The sequence below is a fragment of the Moschus berezovskii genome, chromosome 4 (genome assembly GCF_049115385.1).
Source record: "Moschus berezovskii isolate FMDL1 chromosome 4, NW_MosBer_1.0, whole genome shotgun sequence".
NCBI lineage: Eukaryota > Metazoa > Chordata > Mammalia > Artiodactyla > Moschidae > Moschus > Moschus berezovskii.
The window spans coordinates 23,859,146-23,880,782 of NC_142463.1; the positions used below are offsets into that span (position 1 = coordinate 23,859,146).

The 21,637-nt window shown below is 42.0% G+C and overlaps 1 protein-coding gene across 1 annotated transcript in view; it reads right to left on the minus strand.

Annotated features, from left to right (window-relative positions):
- Window positions 1–21,637, minus strand: part of AGBL4 (AGBL carboxypeptidase 4) — a 1,400,873-nt gene that overhangs the window by 542,781 nt on the left and 836,455 nt on the right. Inside the window, exon 5 of the mRNA XM_088834990.1 lies at window positions 20,089–20,305. Coding sequence (XP_088691116.1) covers window positions 20,089–20,305 — 217 coding nt within the window. The remainder of the gene's footprint in view (window positions 1–20,088; window positions 20,306–21,637) is intronic.

Consider the following 21,637-nt stretch of genomic DNA (forward strand, 5'->3'; position numbering starts at 1 on the left):
TATTTAGATCCATTGTCCATTTTTAATTGGACTTTTTGCTCTTCTACTAAGTTGTCGGTTTTCTTTATATGTTTTTTGATGCAAGTCTCTTTTCAGATATATGTGACTTGAGTTTATTTCCTTCCATTTTATAGCTTGTCTCTTCACGTTCTTAATGGTATCATTCACAATTTTTCAATTTTCAGTTCAGTTCAGTTCAGTCACTCAGTCGTGTCCGACTCTTTGCGACCCCATGAACCACAGCACGCCAGGCCTCCCTGTCCATCACCAACTCCCGGAGTTCACTCAAACTCATGTCCATCGAGTCGGTGATGCCATCCAGCCACCTCATTCTCTGTCGTCCCCGTCTCCTCCTATCCCCAATCCCTCCCAGCATCAGAGTCTTTTCCAGTGAGTCAACTCGTCGCATGAGGTGGCCAAAGTATTGGAGTTTCAGCTTTAGCATAAGTCCTTCCAATGAACACCCATGATTGATCTCCTTTAGAAGGGACTGGTTGGATCTCCTTGCAGCCCAAGGGACTCTCAAGAGTCTTCTCCAGCACCACAGTTCAAAAGCATCAATTCTTCAGCGATCAGCTTTCTTCACAGTCCAACTCTCACATCCATACATGACCATGGGAAAAACCATAGCCTTGACTAGACGGACCTTGGTTGGCAAAGTAATGTCTCTGCTTTTTAATATGCTATCTAGGCTGGTCATAACTTTCCTTCCAAGGAGTAAGCGTCTTTTAATTTCATGGCTGCAATCACCATCTGCAGTGATTTTGGAGCCCTGAAAATTAAAGTCTGACACTGTTTCCACTGTTTCCCCATCTATTTGCCATGAAGTGATGGGACCAGATGCCATGATCTTCGTTTTCTGAACATTGAGCTTCAAGCCAACCTTTTCACTCTCCTCTTTCACTTTCATCAAGAGGCCTTTGAGTTCCTCTTCACTTTCTGCCATAAGGGTGGTGTCATCTGCATTTGTGAGGTTATTGATATTTCTCCCAGCAATCTTGATTCCAGCTTGTGCTTCTTCCAGCCCAGCGTTCCTCATGATGTACTCTGCATATAAGTTAAATAAGCAGGGTGACAATATACAACCTTGATGTACTCCTTTCCTATTTGGAACCAGTCTGTTGTTCCATGTCCAGTTCTAACTGTTGCTTTCTGACCTGCATACAGGTTTCTCAAGAGGCAGGTCAGGTGGTCTGGGATTCCCATCTCTTGAAGAATTTTCCACAGTTTATTGTGATCCACACAGTCCAAGGCTTTGGCATAGTCAATAAAGCAGAAATAGATGCTTTTTTGGAACTCTCTTGCTTTCTCCATGATCCAGCAGATGTTGGCAATTTGATCTCTGGTTCCTCTGCCTTTTCTAAAACCTGCTTGAACATCTGGAAGTTCACGATTCACATATTGCTAAAGCCTAGCTTGGAGAATTTTGAGCATGAAAAAAAAATTTCAATTTTAATAAAGTCCAATTTGTCTTTTTGCTACTTGTGCTTTTAGTGTCACATCTAAGAAATCACGGCCTAGCCTAATATCACAAAGACATCCTCTTGCATTTTCTTCTAAGAATTTGACATTTACCTCTTGCAGATAGATTCGCATTGTTTGGGGTGCATGGGCTTCTCATTTCAGTGGCTTCTCTTGTTGTGGAGCATGGGCTCTAGGAGCTTGGGTTTCAGTAGCTGTGGTTCACAGGCTCTAGAGCAAGGGCTCAGTAGTTGCGGCGCACAGCCTTAGTTGCCCCACAGCACATGGGATCTTCCCGAACCAGGGATTGAACCCATATCCCCTGCATTGGTAGGCAGATTCCTAACCACTGAACCACCAGGGAAGTCCCCAAAGTGAACTTCTTGAAAGTAAGATTGTGGAGTTTGAATCAATTTTGAGGTCAAAAACATGTTGTAAGTTGTTTCAAAATCCTACCTTTTTTGAGACTATTTTTAAGCCAAATAAATTTTAAAAGGCCAAAAGTTGTAACCAGTGATTTGTTTTCTTAAAACCAAAACAATCTTTCTGAAAGCTAGGAAATAGGATTCCAGAAAAATGTTTAGTTCATTTATCAAGTCTCCCTGCAGCAGGACGTTTTTGTTAGAAAATGGATCCTGATGATTTGCAGCTGATTCTATTTTCTTTTCCCTGAGAGCCTTTACGAAGTCACCCACCATGGCCACATTTCTGAGTTTCCAGTCACTGTTTCTGTAACACTGTTGTCATTTAGGAATGGCCAAGAGATAATGTCAGAACTAGCTGATGATTTTGATTCCTTTTTTCCCCTTTCTCTTTTCCTTTTTATATTGGTAGATGGTGATTTATTCCAGGTAAGATGATCCCCAAGAGAGATCTAAGCAGTGGCATCAGTACTGGGGACTTAGCCTGGGACTAACCATCAGCCACAGCTTTCCCCAAACTATTTCCCTTGACAGACCCAGACCTTTCCTCTCTGCACTCCCAAACCTCCATCTCTACAGCCTTCAGCCAATCTTGAACATGACCTTCTAAATATATTTCCATTTTGTTCCTTCTACCACATCACCGATGTCCTTCTCACCCATTAAGTGTCCCACAGGAGAACTCAAATACGACCTCGCCTATACAGTTCTTTTTGGATCCTCAGCTTGAGTTAGGAGTTTCTTCCATGTTCCTACAAGTTCCTTTCCCACTCCTTATCAAGCAAACACCTTGGTTTCTTCCATTCTGGTATTACAACTTGTGAGTAGTGCAATCTTGGAAAAGTTTCTTAACCTCCCTATGCCTCAGTTTCTTCATCTGAAAAATGGGGATAATAGTAGTATCTGCTTCATAAGGTTGTTGAGCTGACTAAGCGAGATAATATGTATGAGGAAACAGGCAGAGACAGCTTAAGCAACTGGCCCAAGGTTACACAGTTAATGAGTGGCAGAGTCAGGGTTCTGTGGCTCACACGACTGATTTAGGCATCTAACTTCCTTCTCATTGCCTTGCAGGTGCTCAGCTAGTGTCTGCAGAAAGAGCAGACAAATAAGCAAACCTTGCAGATGGGTCTGGGAGTGACAGGCAGTGGGTTGCAGTGGACAACCTAGGGGTCAGAAGCTGGGCTTCCAGCCAGAGCTGTCCCACTGTCTCACTGGGTGACTCAGGAAATTTACCTCCTGTCTCCAGGCCCAGTGTAAAGAGGGGTAAGTCTGCAAACATTGTTAGCAACTGAGCCTATTCTTCAAACCAAGTCTATGAGGAAGGCCAGTAAGTAGGGGCTGCTCTGGTATGTATGGCAAAGGAGGGCAAAGATGCCAATCCCCTGGCTTCCTAAAGGCCCTTCTTTCTTCTCCTTTCTCAGTGGTCCCTAAGGTGCTGTTCAGGGCCCAGATCTTTCCTTCGAGTTACAGGGAGCATGGTTTTAAAGCCCCAGATTCTTCTTGGCTTTGATATTCTATGACTCACATAAAAGAAATGACCTTGGGCCCTACTGTTAGACATCTTCTGCTTCAACAAGACGGAAATGTGCTTCAGAGGAAGAAACAAAATATGACTGCATAGAGTGGTACCAAGAAGGAATTCTGGCTGTAGCAGTATGACTTTTCTACCTATAAATATCTAGTCCTATAAATACCCAAAATACAAAATATTTCCTAAATCTATGAATAGAAGATAGATATTGAATGAATATCAGAAGAGTAATAAGCATTTTAAAGAGAAGTAGAGTATATTATAGACGCATAAGGCAGAGGCTCTCAGAACAGTCTATCAGGGAAAAATTCCATGAGGAAGTGATGTGCAAATTGGGTACTGAAAGCAGAATATGAAGTAGTTAGGCAAAGGGCCACAGAGAAATAATATTTCAGGTGGAGGGGCCAGTGTGTATGCAAGTGAGGGAAAGAATGTGTGGCTCACAGAATAAACTGTAGGAAAGCTAGTGTGGTTAGTGCACAGGCAGCAAAGTAAGAGGGTATGAGAGAAGTTGAAGAAGCAGGCAGAGGCCAGATTATGTAGGATCTTACAATCCATGTTAAAGATGTATTTTATATTAAACAGAGGCCGAGGTGTTCTATGGGCCATTTTCATGGATACTGAAATCCCTCAACATGGTGGCAGCAGTGTAGTGGGAAGGATAATTTTGGATCAAAGTCCTCCATGTTTGAGGGAGGTGTCCAAGAAGTGAGCAGACAACAGAAATGAGAAGTGGCAGAGGGTTATACAGACTGATAGCATAAAGTTCAAAATGTGTCCTTTTACACGATGTCTTTTTTAAAGGGAAGGGAAAGAAGGATCCAGAGCTTCCCTGGTGGCTCAGTAGCAAAGAACCTGCCTGCCAATGCAGGAGACACAAGTTTGATCCATGGGGTCGGGAAGATTCCTGGAGAAGGAGATAGCAACCCACTTCAGTATTCTTACCTGGGAAATCCCACGGACAGAAGGAGCCTGGCGGGCTATAGACCATGGGGTCTTAAAGAGTTGGACACGACTTAGCAACTAAACAGCAACAACAAAGAATCATCTAAAAGCAGCAATCTCTTAGCAAGAATGATGCCATCTGACAGTCTAGATGGGAGGTTACTCTGTCTCTTGGTCAGGTACCACAGAATCAGTGAAGTGAGGGGAACACAAGGATGGGAGGAGGTCTGGGACTTTCTGGCAGCCACGTAATGCTGACAGAGCTATGTGAGTAGAATAGAAAGAGACAGCCTGGAGGCCATTCACCTCACATCTTGTGCTCTTTGGCTAAGGAAGAAGTTGTAACTTCTTAAGAGACCTTGATAGTTAGAACCAGGGCACTGGCAGCAGAGATAAGGAAGAGACAGAGTCTTTTTGTTTTTTCAGGCAAGGCTTTACTGGGGCCCCTGCTGGAACAGGGGGAGTGGGAACAAACAACCGGTTCCCTTGCTTGCTTGGGGGGTGAGGTTGTTCCTTATATGGGATGAGGGTAGCGGTGTGTCCAGGAGCCAGGCTGGAGGGGGTGGCTTCAGTATTTTGCCCACCCACTAGATGGTGTTCTGCACAGGAAGAGAGAGATTCTAAGAAAATTGAGTTGTAGCCTTGATCACACTTGGTGACAGAATACTATGTGAGGAGTGAATACAAAGGAGTTAAATAGGAACGGTTTCTGACATGGGGAACAGGAGTGATGGTGAAGCATTCACTGAACTGGGAAACCCAGGTTTGGAACAGGTATGTGGTAGTGTGGATCAGCCTCTGCAGCTTGAGGTGTATCCGACATGCATCTCCTTGTTTGAGCAGAGGGAGAACCCAGGGTCATGTTTCTTGGCATCTCCTCTTCAGGCCCATGATCACCCAGAGCTGAGGTTTAGAATCGATGGGCTGTCTACATCATAGGGTAGGGTGGAAGTCCCTCAGCCAGATGCTGAGGGGATGCATCTGCCTTCAATATATTTGGATTCTTTTTGGAGGGAATATAAAAACTATGCCAAGAGCATAGTGACTTATGAAGTGACCTGCTGGAAGCGAGCCAAAACCACTAAGCCCTTTTTAATTTAGAGCGTCTGATCAGGACAAGGTTTGGTGCAGATGGGGGTCCATAGAACTCTCCTGAGAGGTAGATTAGAGACTGATAATTGAGATTACTGACTTCCAACAATTACTCATTTTAAAACTCAGCCAGAAAGAGGTAATTATTTTTCATACATTTGTTTGGTCACGTTGCCAGCCTCAGCCCCACTGTGTTTTACTTCAAAGGGGGAGAAAGAACAAAAGGAGAAGGAATAAAAGAGTGGGGGGTGAGTGCCTTATATCTGAAGATATCATGCTTATCAGAACTTCACTGGCCTCTCCAGCCTCTCTTCTGCTGTATTACTTTGTGTTCCTTGACTTTCCTGCCCATCAGGTCATTAATTCCGTCTTGCTCCTTTCTGAGATCCTGGCCTTTCCACACAAGTCCATTCAAGGACTGTAGTGGAACCTGCCAAGTTTCACATCTCAAATTCTTTCAGAGCTCCTTATACTCATCTGCTCTGCTTCTCTTCATCCCTATCTAGCTTTCTGGCTTTCTTTGATTTTTACCACATCCTCTATCCTCTTCATGGAGAAGGCAATGGCAAGCCACTCCAGTACTCTTGCCTAGAAAATCGCATGGACAGAGGAGCCTGGTGGGCTGCAGTCCATGGGGTCGCTACTAGTCGGACACGACTGGGTGACTTCACTTTCACTTTTCACTTTCACATTGGAAAAGGAAATGGCAACCCACTCCAGTGTTCTTGCCTGGAGAATCCCAGGGACAGTGGAGCCTGGTTGATTTCCGTTTATGGGGTCGCATGGAGTCGGACACGACTGAAGTGACTTAGCAGCAGCAGCAGCAACTATCCTCTTCAGCTTTATGATTTTGCATTTTTTGTTTTTTTTGGTCTGACTCCCAAATTCTTAGTTTGCTTTAGATTCTGAAAAATCTTTCAAGGCATGACTTTTGGAATCTGCCCTCTGCCACCAGACCATTCTCACTGTGACTTTGCTGATCTGGGAGCCAATCTCACCAGAAAGGGTTAGAGTACTGATGAGAGTTCCTATTGCCCAGGGTCCTCACTGTAGAGCCCCAACTAGCCAGACCCTTCCCTAGAAAGCACTCCTTTTTCTTAATTTTGTCCTTTGCCATATGGCTCTCCCGCACTTATCATGGATTTCAACTAGCCATTATTTAAAACTTTACGTATGATCCTTATGAACAAGATGGAGAAATGGGGGCAGGGACTACATTTTATTTATTTCTAGATCTCTTATGGTTTGTGGTACATAAGGGATTTTAAATTAAATTGAATTAAATTGAATTGAGTTGACTCGGAGGCAGGTAAAATCCTGTTCACTTAGGGAACTTATTCTACTGGGGTAAGCAGCATAATCAAACCTGAAAATCAATATAAAAATGTCATATTAGTCATTCCACAGAAGTCTCTAGTAATATATATGGATCTCTGTTTTTAGTCTCAGGTTTTAGCCTGTTAAACATTTGTATCCTTGCCTTAAACTAATACTTGAAAAATATATTCTTTAAAAATTCTGAGCGATGTCACTAATATTACAGATAAGAAAATCCAAAACTCCAAATGATCACAGCAGACTATAGCAAAGAACTAAAACCAGTAAGTTGAAACTTAGGATAAGTGTAACAGGTCACACTTATACTTGTGAAATCTACTAATGTAGGCCAATGTGGTATACCGTATTGGTTTCTGGGGACAAAATACAATATTAGTGGAAAGACTGACAAAATCTACATATTATTCTACAGTTTAGTTAATAGTGGTATACCAATGTTAATTTACTAGTTTTGATTAATTTTTCATGGTTATATACGATTTTAACATTAGAGAAAACTGGGTGAAGGGTATGTGGGAACTCTATAAATCTAAAATTATCCTAAAATTAATATTTATTTTTAAAAGACCACCCAACAAATAATAATTTTATTTAAAGAACAATAATAAAAATTTCACTACAGGAAGGCCTTGTTGTTTAAAGAAGCTAATGGTGGTTCAGTAGTAAAGAATCCTCCTGCCAATGCAGGAGACACAGGTTCTATCTATGATCTGGGAAGATCCCACATGACACAGAACAACTAAGCTTGTGCACTGCAACTACTGAGCCTATGTTCTAGAGCCCGGGAGCCATAACTACTGAGCCAATACACCACAGATACTGAAACCCACATGCCCAGGGCCCAGTGCTCCACAACAAAAGAAGTCAGTTCAATGAGGAGCCCGTTCAGTGCAAAGAAGGGTAGCCCCTCCTCACTGCAACCAGAGAAAACCTCGTGTAGCAACAAAGATTGAGCACAATGGAAAGTAAATAAATTAAATTAAGAAGCTAATATAAATTCTGGCTACTTTCCTAGAAATCCAGTATTCAGAACAAGAGAGGCAATGGTACTCTTCTACCGTGGGATTCTTAGATCACATGCACAGTTTTACATTCAGTTCTGGCATTTTTACCATCATTGACATTATTAGCCTTCATTGTCTATGACACCCAGTACACTGAGTATTTCTCAGAGGCAAGGTGTGTTTGGTATTCATCTTTCTATCTCCAGCATCCAAGACAAAGCCTGACAAAGGTGTTTGCTAGATATTCATAGTATTGAAGAATGACCTTGGAAAAATTTAGTAAATAACTGTATATGTGAATATTAATAGAATATTTCCTTATCCAGGACTGGTTTAGAGTTCATCCTTTGGAGTCCACAAAAGGATGGCTTCAAACCCCAGCTATATGCAATAGAAAAATTAATCTCATTGTATCTCAGCTTTTAAAAATGCAAATGGCAGAAGATACTACTTATATCTCAGAGCTTAAATCCTTCCTTCTAAGTGAAGCCTTCGCCCCAAAATGGCTCCTTTTTCCTGATTAATTTTTCCAACAAAATTTGTCTCTTTCTACAAGAATGTAAGCTCCATGAAGGCATGGATTTATGCTTGTTTTCATTGCTGTATCCCCAGAGTTTAGACAAGCTGGTTACATGGGGTCAGGCATTCAACAGTAGTGCTAACTGTTTAATAGGGGTGTTGTGAAGACTGAATGACAGATTATATAAAGTTCATAGCATTGTGTTTGGCACATGCTAAGCATGCAATAACTACCAATGTTATAAAATAAAGGGCCGAGTAAGAGGCAACATTCAGTTCAGTTCAGTCACTCAGTCATGTCCGACTCTTTGCGACCCCATGAACCACAGCACACCAGGCCTCCCTGTCCATCACCAACTCCCGGAGTTTACCCAAACTCATGTCCATTACAGTAAGTTAATATGTGACTCAGAATGTACAACAGGATATCATCAACATTTGAACCATAATTTACATTAAAATTGGAAGGGATGCTCAAAATAATCTGGTCTGACTTTGTAAGGCCCACAGAGAACTGTTTTTCCCAAGGTCAAAGAGGCAGCCAATGACAGAGCCTAGACAATATTATTCTCGCATAAATGATTTTCTAGTGATTTCCAAAATACGCTATCAGAGTATTTTCTTTGTTAGACACTTCCTCTTGGCAAGTATCCCTAGGTATGGGAATGACTCTTTCCATCTAGTACTTTCAAAACACACACACATATACACACAAGTTACATGTTCCTCTGGTCCAACGACATATGAAAATAATGCCAATACTTCACTATGTCTGATAGTACAAGAGCTGTATGATTAAAAACTCATGTTAATTAAAATCTAATTCTGTCTATGCTGGAATGAGAGTATTGATCCTATTCCCAAAAAACACACATCAAGCTGGACAAGATTGACACAAATAACCATTAGTGTTTTGAAAATTGACCAAACTGACAACAATCTCAAAACTATTATGTTTTAAAAGCAGCTGAACTTCAGGTAATAAGAAAGAGAATCGATGACGTTCTGTCCTGGATCATTCTACCTTCCCCCTGCTTGGTGAATTCTAGGAACAGGCCAGGCTGTGAGGATTGGCAACTTCTCTGTCATGATTGAAGGGACCCAGTTAATTTGGAGAAACAGGCAGTGCCTGGACACAGGAACACTATCTGTGGGCAAGTGAGGAAGGCCCACACTTACATAGCAAGAACAAGCATATTCCTGGCTGAGATGGGTGCAGGCACAGCAGAGATATGACAAGCCTAAAGCAGCAACCCACACCTGGACAACCTTGAGGTTCCACAAATGTCCACAGAAATCATAGCATAAAAGGCAAAATGAAAGCCAGGGCAGACCTTAAAACTGCCTGACCCTTGGGTTCCCCACACCCACACAGGGATCCAATGTCAGAGAATAGAAGCCTTACAGGCTCAGGTTGGAGTACAAACTCAGTCTGATAATCAAATCACTGACTTAACATAGACACAGGTATGACTCCCTAGGAATTCAGTCTTAAAAATAAAAAAGAAAAATTGAGTAGGGGCATTGGAGAAAGGTGCCAAGATAATTCAAGGGTAAGTTCAGTTCACTTCAGTCAATCAGTCGTATCCAACTCTGCAACCCCATGGACTGCAGCACGCCAGGCTTCCCTGTCCATCACCAACTCCTGGAGTCCACCCAAGCCCATGTCCATTGAGTCGTTGATGCCATCCAACCATCTCATCCTCTGTCATTCCCTTCTCCTCCTGCCTTCAATCCTTCCCAGCATCAGGGTCTTTTCCAACGAGTCAGTTCTTCATATCAGGTAGCCAAAGTATTGGAATTTCAGCTTCAACATTAGTACTTCCAATGAATTTTCAGGACTGATTTCTTCTAGGATTGACTGGTTGGATCTCCTTGTAGTCGAGGGGACTCTCAAGAGCCTTCTCCAACACCAGAGTTCAAAAGCATCAATTCTTCAGTGCTCAGCTTTCTTTATAGTCCAACTCTCACATCTCTACATGACCACGGGAAAAACCATAGCCTTGACTAGATGGACCTTTGTTGGCAAAGTAACGTCTCTGCTTTTTAATATGCTGTCTAGATTGGTCACTGTTTCCATTGTTTCCTCATCTATTTGCCATGAAGTGATCGGCCCAGATGCCACGATATTAGTTTTCTAAATTTTGAGCTTTAAGCCAACTTTTTCACTCTCCTCTTTCACTTTCATCAAGAGTCTCTTTAGTTCTTCTTCACTTTCTGCCATAAGGGTAGTGTCATCTGCCTATCTGAAGTTACTGATATTTCTCCTGGCAATCTTGATTCCAGCTTCTGCTTCATCCAGCCTGGCATTTCACATGATGTACTCTGCATAGAAGTTACATAAGCAGGGTGACAACATACAGCCTTGACATACTCCTTTACTGGTTTGGAATGACTCTGTTCTTCCATGTCCAGATCTAACTACTGCTTCTTGACTTGCATACAGATTTCTCAGGTGGTCTGGTATTCCCATCTCTTGAAGAATTTTCCACAGTTTGTTGTGATCTACAAAATCAAAAGTTTTGGCATAATCAATAAAGCAAAACTAGATGTTTTTCTGGAACACTCTTGCTTATTCAGTGATCCAGCAGATGTTGGCAATTTGATCTCTTGTTTCTCTGCCTTTTCTAAATCCATCTTGAACATCCGGAATGTCACAGTTCATGTACTGTTGAAGCCTGGCTTGGAGAATTTTGAGCATTACTTTGCTACCGTGTGATATGAGTGTAATTGTGTAATAGTTTGAACATTCTTTGCATTGCCTTTCCTTGGGATTGGAATGAAAACTGAACTTTTCCAGTCCTGTGGCCACTGCTGAGTTTTCCAGATTTGCTGACATATTGAGTGCAACACTTTCATAGCATCATCTTTCAGGATTTGAAATAGTTCAACTGGAATTCCATCAACTCCACTAACTTTGCTCAGAGTGATGCTTTCTAAGGCCCACTTGACTTTGCATTGCAGGGTATCTTGTTCTAGGTGAAGGATCACACCATCATGGTTATCTGGGTTGTGAATATCTTTTCTGTATAGTTCTTCTGTGCATTCTTGCACCTTTTCTTGATATCTTCTGCTTCTGTTCAGATCAGATCAGATCAGTCGCTCAGTCGTGTCCGACTCTCCGCGACCCCATGAATCACAGCACGCCAGGCCTCCCTGTCCATCACCAACTCCCGGAGTACACTCAAACTCATGTCCACAGAGTCGGTGATGCCATCCAGCCATCTCATTCTCCGTCATCCCCTTCTCCTCCCGCCCCCAACCTTTCCCAGCATCAGAGTCTTTTCCAGTGAGTCAACTCGTCGCATGAGGTGGCCAAAGTATTGGAGTTTCAGCTTTAGCATCAGTCCCTCCAATGAACATCCAGGACTGATCTCCTTTAGAATGGACTGGTTGGATCTCCTTGCAGTATAAGGGACTCTCAAAAGTCTTTTCCAACACTACAGTTCAAAAGCATCAATTCTTCGGCGATCAGCCTTCTTCACAGTCCAACTCTCACATCCATACACGACCACGGGAAAAACCATTGCCTTGACTAGATGGACCTTGGTTGGCAAAGTAATGTCTCTGCTTTTTAATATACTATCAAGGTTGGTCACAACTTTCCTTCCAAGGAGCAAGCGTCTTTTAATTTCATGGCTGCAATCAGCATCTGCAGTGATTTTGGAGCCCCCAAAAATAAAGTCTGACACGGTTTCCACTGTTTTTCCATCTATTTCCCATGAAGTGATGGGACCAGATGCCATGATCTTTGTTTTCTGAATGTTGAGCTTCAAGCCAACCTTTTCACTCTCCTCTTTCACTTTCATCAAGAGACTTTTGAGTTCCTCTTCACTTTCTGCCAAAAGGGTGGTGTCATCTGCATATCTGAGGTTATTGATATTTCTCCCGGCAATCTTGATTCCAGCTTGTGCTTCTTCCAGCCCAGCGTTCCTCATGATGTACTCTGCATATAAGTTAAATAAGCAGGGTGACAATATACAACCTTGACTTACACCTTTTCTTATTTGGAACCAGTCTGTTGTTCCATGTCCAGTTCTAACTGTTGCTTCCTGACCTGTTGATACAGGTTTCTCAAGAGGCAGGTCAGGTGGTCTGGGATTCCCATCTCTTTCAGAATGTTCCACAGTTTATTGTGATCCACACAGTCAAAGGCTTTGGCATAGTCAATGAAGCAGAAATAGATGTTTTTCTGAAACTCTCTTGCTTTCTCCATGATCCAGCGGATGTTAGCAATTTGATCTCTGGTGCCTCTGCCTTTTCTAAAACCTGCTTGAACATCTGGGAGTTCACGGTTTACATACTGCTGAAGCCTGGCTTGGAGAATTTTGAGCATGACTTTACTAGCGTGTGAGATAAGTGCAATTGTGAGGTAGTTTGAGCATTCTTTGGCATTGCCTTTCTTTGGGATTGGAATGAAGACTGACCTCTTCCAGTCCTGTGGCCAGTGCTGAGTTTTCCAAATCTGCTGGCATATTGAGTGCAGCACTTTCACAGCATCATCTTTCAAGACTTGAAATAGCTCAACTGGAATTCCATCACCTCCACTAGCTTTGTTCGTAGTGATGCTTTCTAAGGCCCACTTGACTTCACATTCCAAGATGTCTGGATCTAGGTCAGTGATCACGTTATCGTGACTATCTTGGTCGTGAAGATCTTTTCTGTACATTTCTTCTGTGTATTCTTGCCACCTCTTCTTAATATCTTCTGCTTCTGTTAGGTCCATACCATTTCTGTCCTTTATCGAGCCCATCTTTGCATGAAACGTTCCCTTGGATACTCTAATTTTCCTGAAGAGGTCTCTTGTTTTTCCTATTCTGTTGTTTTTCTCTGCTTCTGTTAGGTCCATACTATTTCTGTCCTTTATTGTGTCCATCTTTGCATGAAATATTCCCTTGGTATACAAAGATCATGGCATCTGGTCCCATCACTTCATGGGAAATAGATGGAAAAACAATGGAAACAGTGTCAGACTTTGTTTTTTTGGGCTCCAAAATCACTGCAGATGCTGATTGCAGCCATGAAATTAAAAGACGCTTGCTCCTTGGCAGGAAAGTTATGACCAACCTTGATAGTATATTAAAAAGCAGAGACATTACTTTGCCGACCAAGGTCCGTCTAGTCAAGGCAATGGTTTTTCCCGTGGTCATGTATGGATGTGAGAGTTGGACTGTGAAGAAAGCTGATCGCCGAAGAATCGATGCTTTTGAACTGTGGTGTTGGAGAAGACTCTTGAGAGTCCCTTATACTGCAAGGAGATCCAACCAGTCCATTCTAAAGGAGATCAATCCTGGATGTTCATTGGAGGGACTGATGCTAAAGCTGAAACTCCAATACTTTGGCCACCTCATGCGACGAGTTGACTCACTGGAAAAGACTCTGATGCTGGGAAAGGTTGGGGGCGGGAGGAGAAGGGGACGACGGAGAATGAGATGGCTGGATGGCATCACCGACTCTGTGGACATGAGTTTGAGTGTACTCCGGGAGTTGGTGATGGACAGGGAGGCCTGGCGTGCTGTGATTCATGGGGTCGCGGAGAGTCGGACACGACTGAGCGACTGAACTGAACTGAACTGAACTGATCTCTACTTTTCTTGAAGAGATCTCTTGTCTTTTCCATTCCATCTTTTTCCTCTATTTCTTTGCCTGATCACTGAGGAAGACTTTCTTATCTCTCCTTGCTATTCTTTGGAACTCTGTATTCAAATGGGTATATCTTTCCTTTTCTCCTTTGCTTTTAGCTTCTCTTCTTTCTCAGCTATTTTTAAAGCCTCCACAGACAACCATTTTGCCTTTTTGCATTTCTTTTTCTTGGGGATGGTCTTGATCACTGCCTCCTATACAATGTCACAAACCTCCATCCACAGTTCTTCAGGCACTCTGTCTATCAGATCTAATATCTTGAATCTATTTTTCACTTCTACTGTATAATCATAAGGGATTTGATTCAGGTCATAACTGAATGGTCTAGTGGTTTTCCCTACTTTCTTCAGTTTTCAGTTCAGTTCAGTTCAGTTCAGTCACTCAGTCGTGTCCGACTCTTAGCGACCCCATGAACCACACGAAAGGCCTGCCTGTCCATCACCAACTCCTGGAGTTCACTCAAACTCATGTCCATTGAGTCGGTGATGCCATCCAGCCACCTCTTTCTCTGTCGTCCCCGTCTCCTCCCACCCCCAATTGCTCCCAGCATCAGAGTCTTTTCCAGTGAGTCAACTTGTCACATGAGGTGGCCAAAGTATTGGAGTTTCAGCTTTAGCATAAGTCCTTCCAATGAACACCCAGGATTGATCTCCTCCAGAATGGACTGGTTGGATCTCCTTGCAGCCCAAAGGACTCTCAAGAGTCTTCTCCAGCACCACAGTTCAAAAGCATCAATTCTTCGGCAATCAGCTTTCTTCACAGTCCAACTCTCACATCCATACATGACCACAGGAAAAACCATAGCCTTGACTAGACGGACCTTGGTTGGCAAAGTAATGTCTCTGCTTTTTAATATGCTATCTAGGCTGGTCATAACTTTCCTTCCAAGGAGTAAGCGTCTTTTAATTTCATGGCTGCAATCAGCATCTGCAGTGATTTTGGAGCCCCCAAAAATAAAGTCTGACACTGTTTCCACTTTTTCCCCATCTATTTGTCATAAAGTGATGGGACCAGATGCCATGATCTTCGTTTTCTAAATGTTGAGCTTCAAGCCAACCTTTTCACTCTCCTCTTTTACTTTCATCAAGAGGCTTTTGAGTTCCTCTTCACTTTCTGCCATAAGGGTGGTGTCATCTGCATATCTGAGGTTATTGATATTTCTCCCAGCAATCTTGATTCCAGCTTGTGCTTCTTCCAGCCCAGCGTTCCTCATGATATACTCTGCATATAAGTTAAATAAGCAGGGTGACAATATACAACCTTGACATTCTCCTTTTCCTATTTGGAACCAGTCTATTGTTCCATGTTCCATGGACATGAGTTTGGGTGAACTCCGGGAGTTAGTGATGGACAGGGAGGCCTGGCGTGCTGTGATTCATGGGGTCGCAGAGAGTCGGACACGACTGAGCGACTGAACTGAACTGAACTGAACTGAACATTCCCACTAAAATGACTATACTGAAAAATATAGGTGATTCCAAGTGTTAGCAAGCACATGGAGAAACTACAAATCCTCTCTCTAACATTATTAGCAGGAATGAAAAATGGTGCTACTCACTTGGATTACTTTGTGACAGTTTTGAGTTTTTTGTTTTGTTTGGTTTTAAGTTGCATGTGAACTTGTATGACCCAATGATTCAATTCCTAGAAATCTACCCAAGAGAAAAGTGATCACATGTCCATTCAAAGATATGTACATGAATGTTCACAATAAAATTAATCATTTTAGCCCCACAGGACACAATCCAAATGTCCATTAACCAGAGAATAGATAAGCAAATTGTGTTATACTTTTTCAATAGAATATTATTCAGCACTAAAAATGAGTTAACTACTGACAGATGCTACAACATGGATGAATCAAATTTCAAAAATGTAATGCTACATAAAAGGAGCTGAATTCAAAGGATAACTAAATAATGTATTATTCTATTTACAGGAAATATTCAGAAATGGCAAATATTTATTGTCAGACAGCAGATAAATAGTTTCTTGTGGATGGGAGCAGAAGTGAGGATTTACAAAAGAAATTTTGGGGTTGATGGAAACATTATAAATTTAGACTGTGGTGATAGCTGTAAAACTCTATAGATTCACTAAAAATCATCGAATTGTACCCTTACAATGTGTTAATGTTATAGTATGTAAATTGTACCTCAACAAAAGTGTTAAAACATGAGAAAATAAAGATTTTTCCTATTATGGGTTTAAATTAAATGTCAGATTGTGGATTTGGTGCATGCACAAAGCAATTTTTTTGGTGTGGTTAGAAAGGGCCACTGGTAAGTAACAAAATACAATGCCATTTTGGATGATGTGTTGTTGTTTAGTCACTAAGTTGTGTCCAACTCTTGTGACCTCATGGACCGTGGCCCAAGAGGCTCCTCTGTCCATGAGATTTCCCAAGCAAGAATACTGGAGAGGGTTGCCATTTCCTTCTTCAGGGAATCTTTCTAACCCAGGGATCAAACCCATGCAACCTGAACTGGCGGGTGGATTCTTTACCACTGAGCCACCAAGGAAGCCCTCTGAAAAATATAATTAGTAGCAATAGCAGCCATGCCCATGGTGATTAATAGTTTCAGCACTAGAAATTCAAAATGTTGCTTCCTTCATGTGCTTTCTAAGAATTATCTGTTGACATGTTTAGCTTTCTACTTGTAATTATCCTCCCTCTAAATTGGAATAAAGATTAACTAATTATAGTGGTGCCTTCAGACATGAGTCGTATCAAACGCCCTAGTAACCAAGAATTGTCCTGCCTACAAAGTACGCCAGAAAGTCTTGAGGTCTGGAATCTGCTTTGAGACCCAATTCAGTGGGACTGAACCAAGCCACAGAGCTTCCCTAATCTGGTTTAGCCAGCAGTGGCACACCCTGCATTTCCACTAACTTTACTTTCTTAAGATGTAGCTTTGGATAAACTGCAATCACTTTCTCAAAATCTACTACGGGTTTCAGTAGGTACAATGTAAAAAGCAGCAGTGAGTCCATCGAAGTGTCAGGATATGGCATTAGAAGCCATAGGTTTAATATTGGCCTAGTCACAAACTAGTCATTTAGCTTTAGCCAAGTAACTTATCTGATTAGCCTTAGAAGAATTGATGCTTTTGAACTGTGGTGTTGGAGAAGACTCTTGAGAGTCCCTTATACTGCAAGGAGATCCAACCAGTCCATTCTAAAGGAGATCAGTCCTGGATGTTCATTGGAAGGACTGATGCTAAAGCTGAAACTGCAATACTTTGGCCACCTCATGTGACGAGTTGACTCACTGGAAAAGACTCTGATGCTGGGAAAGGTTGGGGGCGGGAGGAGAAGGGGACGACGGAGAATGAGATGGCTGGATGGCATCACCGACTCTGTGGACATGAGTTTGAGTGAACTCCGGGAGTTGGTGATGGACAGGGAGGCCTGGCGTGCTGTGATTCATGGGGTCGCGGAGAGTCGGACACGACTGAGCGAATGATCTGATCTGATCTGATCTGATTTTTCCCGAACTGAGATAATCTTGCCTACCCCACAAAACTGTTGCAAAAAACAAGTAAGATAGTATACATAAAGTGCCTGGCCCAGTCAGTGTGTGTGTGTTGAATCTGAATAAAGGATACAGCCATAATTCCTTAATTTGACAATCAAAGTTTTCCAGAGCTTGGTCCCAATCTTCCTCTCTATCCTTATCTTCCATATCTATAGGACTATTAACTTTTAGCTAGAAAACAGTCACCCAGGCTGAAGACTTGATTTCTCATCCATCCTTCAGTTAAGTGTGGATATGAGTTCTACTGAATGGGATAAACATGAAAGTGTCAAGAACTGCACCTTCTCCCTTCTCCAAATACTTTCTTCATCATGCTTCCTGGAACATGGGAATGCTGGTAGAATTTCATATTTGACAATGAGATTGAGAAGCACATTCTAGGGATAGCTGCAGAAAGCTGAAAGAATTTGACTCCAATAGTTTTAAAGAGCAGAGCCACACCATCAGCTCTGGATTTCCTGCATCTAGACTTGTGTATGGAAGAGAAATAAGCTTCTATCTTGTTTAAAGTGCATTATTTTAGATACACGTTTTGTGTATTAGTTTTTGAAAGCCTAACATCCTGTTATTCCTCCTGTCAGCTTTCTGATGTTCTTAGCTCTTCACATCGTCTCTAGACATATCTTCATTCATTCATCCAGTAGTTTACTCCACAGCCACTCAACGTGCACCTGGATTCTGCCTGGCACAAATCTAAGAGGGTGCTGGAATGGACATAGGAATGAAATGAACCAAATGAAGTGTTAGTCGCTCAGTGGCATCTGACTGTTTGCAACCCCATGGACTGTAGCCTGCCAGGCTCCTCTGTCCATGGGATTCTCCAGTCAAGAATACTGGAGTGGGTAGCCATTCTCTTCTCCAGGGGATCTTCCCAACTCAGGGATTGAACCTGAGTCTCCTGCATCGTAGGCAGATACTTTACCATTTGAGCCACCAGGGACGCCTGAAACAAATAGATCCTGCCCTTAAAAGTCACAAGTATTGAATGAAACTCTCTTGCTCTTAATTTATATGATAAGTCATGTGTGTGGCAAACATTCATCTCAGAATTTCTCCAACAGTCCCATCTCAAATAATACCACTATTTCCAGTAATACATTGTTGATCAGACCATATGTACCTAAAATATTCTATTTGGCTCTCTATAACCACTCTCTGCCTTTCTTCACCATTTTCTTTGTTCAGGAAGACTTGTCTGTATGGATTACTTCAGTGGTCTCTTGCCATCTAATTTCCAATTGGGTTGGTCAATAGGAACCCCTGGCAGAATATCAGAGGGAAGTAAAAAAGTGGGTTCTCTGTATTTATTTTTCTCAGCTCCCTCCCTGTGGGGTCATCTCAGGATAACTTTGATCCTCAACTGAAGGTCACTGTTCCATTCAAGGTGGCCCACTGCATGACCCTCTACTATTGGGTTCTGATTACCATTCCCTCCCTTCAGTTCCTTTGCGCTGTTACTAGCCCCAGGGAACTGCACTGTCCCCCATGGTTTCTGTACGCAGTGCCCACACCTTGTAAATAGCCCATTTATTAAGCTCTTCTCAAATTATCCTAATGTGAGGGTGCCATCTGTTTCCTGCTAGCAGGCTGACTGATACACCATGTGTCCCAATTCTCAGTTCAAAAGATACAAGCACCAAATATACATGGCACCCATCAGAAGCACAGTTCGGAAGAGGGTTAGAGTAGAGGGAAGATACTCTTTATTAGCAACTAAAGGAAGTACTGCTGACCACAGAGAACAAAGCTTGTGCATCCTATACGAAGAGCACTTTTATATCCTTTTAGAACACTTTTAGGGTGGGCAGAGAAAAAAAAAAGAAGAAAAGAGAGTAGGAAGGTGTGGTAGGCAGAACAATGCACCCCCTTTCTCCAAATGCCCAAGTTCTAATCCTTGGAACCTGTGAACATAATACCTTACATGACAAAAGGACTTTATAACTGTGATTTAGCCAAAGATCTTGCTGATACCTTGATTTTAGCCCAGAGAGGTCAACTTCAGACTTTTGCTGAACTGTAAGATAATAAATTTATGTTGTTTTAAGCCACCATGTCCATGCAATTTGTTATGTCAGCAATCGGAAACTAATATAGAATGTAAGACTGAAATCTCCAGACCCAGAGAACCTTGGAAAGAAGAACAGCTGGGGACCTAAAGAGTGACAGAGATGAACACACTGTGGACAGCAAAACCATACTGCACACCACCTGCTAATCTGTATTGCAGGCAAATTAAATTCACTCAAAAGCAAATTTACTCTTCATCTCATAAGCTTAGACTCATAAATGCTTTCACATCTTTTGCAATACCTAGTAGAAAACTTCTTTTTTCCCTTAGAGTTTTGGGGATTCTCCAGAACTTTGTATTTTGTTAGAGAGCTTTATCAGTTTCATTCAGAAGGACACACATCAGCTTTATCCTATTCTATGACTTCCTGGTAGTCAAAGTATCAAAATATTACACACAAAAAACTATGATTTTTAAAAGTTCCAAAGCATATAGTCTACAAAGCACCAATATCTATTATTTGCATTCTAAAAACACATTGCCAAGCTCCTCCCCCAGACTGCCTATTTCCCAGTGGGCCTTACCACGCTCTGACCCAGCTGCTCCCGGAAGAAGTAATCCATGTTCCTCCTTTGCAGGCTGTCAAGGTAATGCTGAAAACGAGTGTACGTATAAGGGTAGCAGTAAGCAAACTGGTAAATATCTTCTTCTCGGTCAAAACAGAATGCAAAGGACATCACGTAATTCTTCCTATGGTCCGGGCAGCGGTAGTAGTAGACATTTTTTGGGGGCAGTCTTTGCCTGAAAGATACAAAGAAATTTGGGCATATCAGACAGTGATTCAAGCTTCAAACTGTAATCAGTGGGAATAAATGCCCAAGAGTAAAACTGTAACATCAAGAATCCTAGGTGGTGGCTAAGGATAACAGTGTATAACAACCTCTGGTCAAAAAAAATCTGGAGGGCTTCCCTGGTGGCTCAATGGTAAAGAATTTGCCTGCCAATGCAGAAGACACGGGTTTGATTCCTTGTCCGGGAAAATCCCACGTGCCACGGAGCAGCTAAGCCCATGCACCAAAACTAGTGGCCCTGTGCTCTAGAGCCCAGGAGCCACAACTACTGAAGCCCACATGTCTAGAGCCTGTACTCCACAACAAGAGAAGCCACAGCAATGAGAAACTGCACACCGCAGCTAGAGAAAAGCCTATGCAGCAACAAAGACCCAGCACAGCCAAAAATGATTAATTAATTATTTTTTAAAAGACTGCAATCTGGCAGTATTTGGTTCAATCACAGCTCTACACTTTATTAACTGTATAGACAATTCGAAGTCAAAAGCAAGCAAGTTTTATTCATCATTTATTCCTATCTTGAGCAGCTGTTAAACACCCAGCATTGTGCTAGATTATTGGTGTACAATGGTAAACAAGACAGGACAGCTATTTGTCCTCATGGAGTACATATCCTGGTAGGAAGCAGTCCGCAAAATATTTAAAATAAATATATAATATAGTTACAGACTCTAAAAGTTCGTTGAGGGGAAATAGTGTGATGTTACAGTCACATAAACAGTAAGGGCCTACTTTCCCAGGGAAGTCAGGTTTTGGTATTATAACAATAATTCAGACCTTTCAAAATAAGTTAATGCACACTGTGAATATTCAAGGGAGAGAAAAAGAATATTCAACATGTCTTTAAATTATTACTATTGTTTATAATTTTTCTACAGAGCATTCCATGAGACTAATTTTACAAAGAAGCATTTTGGGAAATACTGCTTTAAAATGCATTGTGTAAGCAATTTTGCTAAGTTAACATGTTCATTCTCCAGTAAGCAACACTAAAACACATACACGAGAAAAGGCAAAATGTTCCAGTCATAATTCCCATAACGTCTTTACATTCACCCGCTTCACAGGCGTACTGCACTCCCTCACTTGTATGGTATCCAAAGGATTCGCTAGTTCCCTGCAAAGAACGTCTCTTATTTGTGTCTCTTAAAATCCTATTAATCCTACAAAACCCATATCAAACTGTGCCTTTTCCATGACTGTCCACTGATAACTCAAGGTCTCCTTGTTTTTCAGTGGCTAAGTGTTGTCTTACTCTTTATGGCCCTTTGGACTGTAGCAC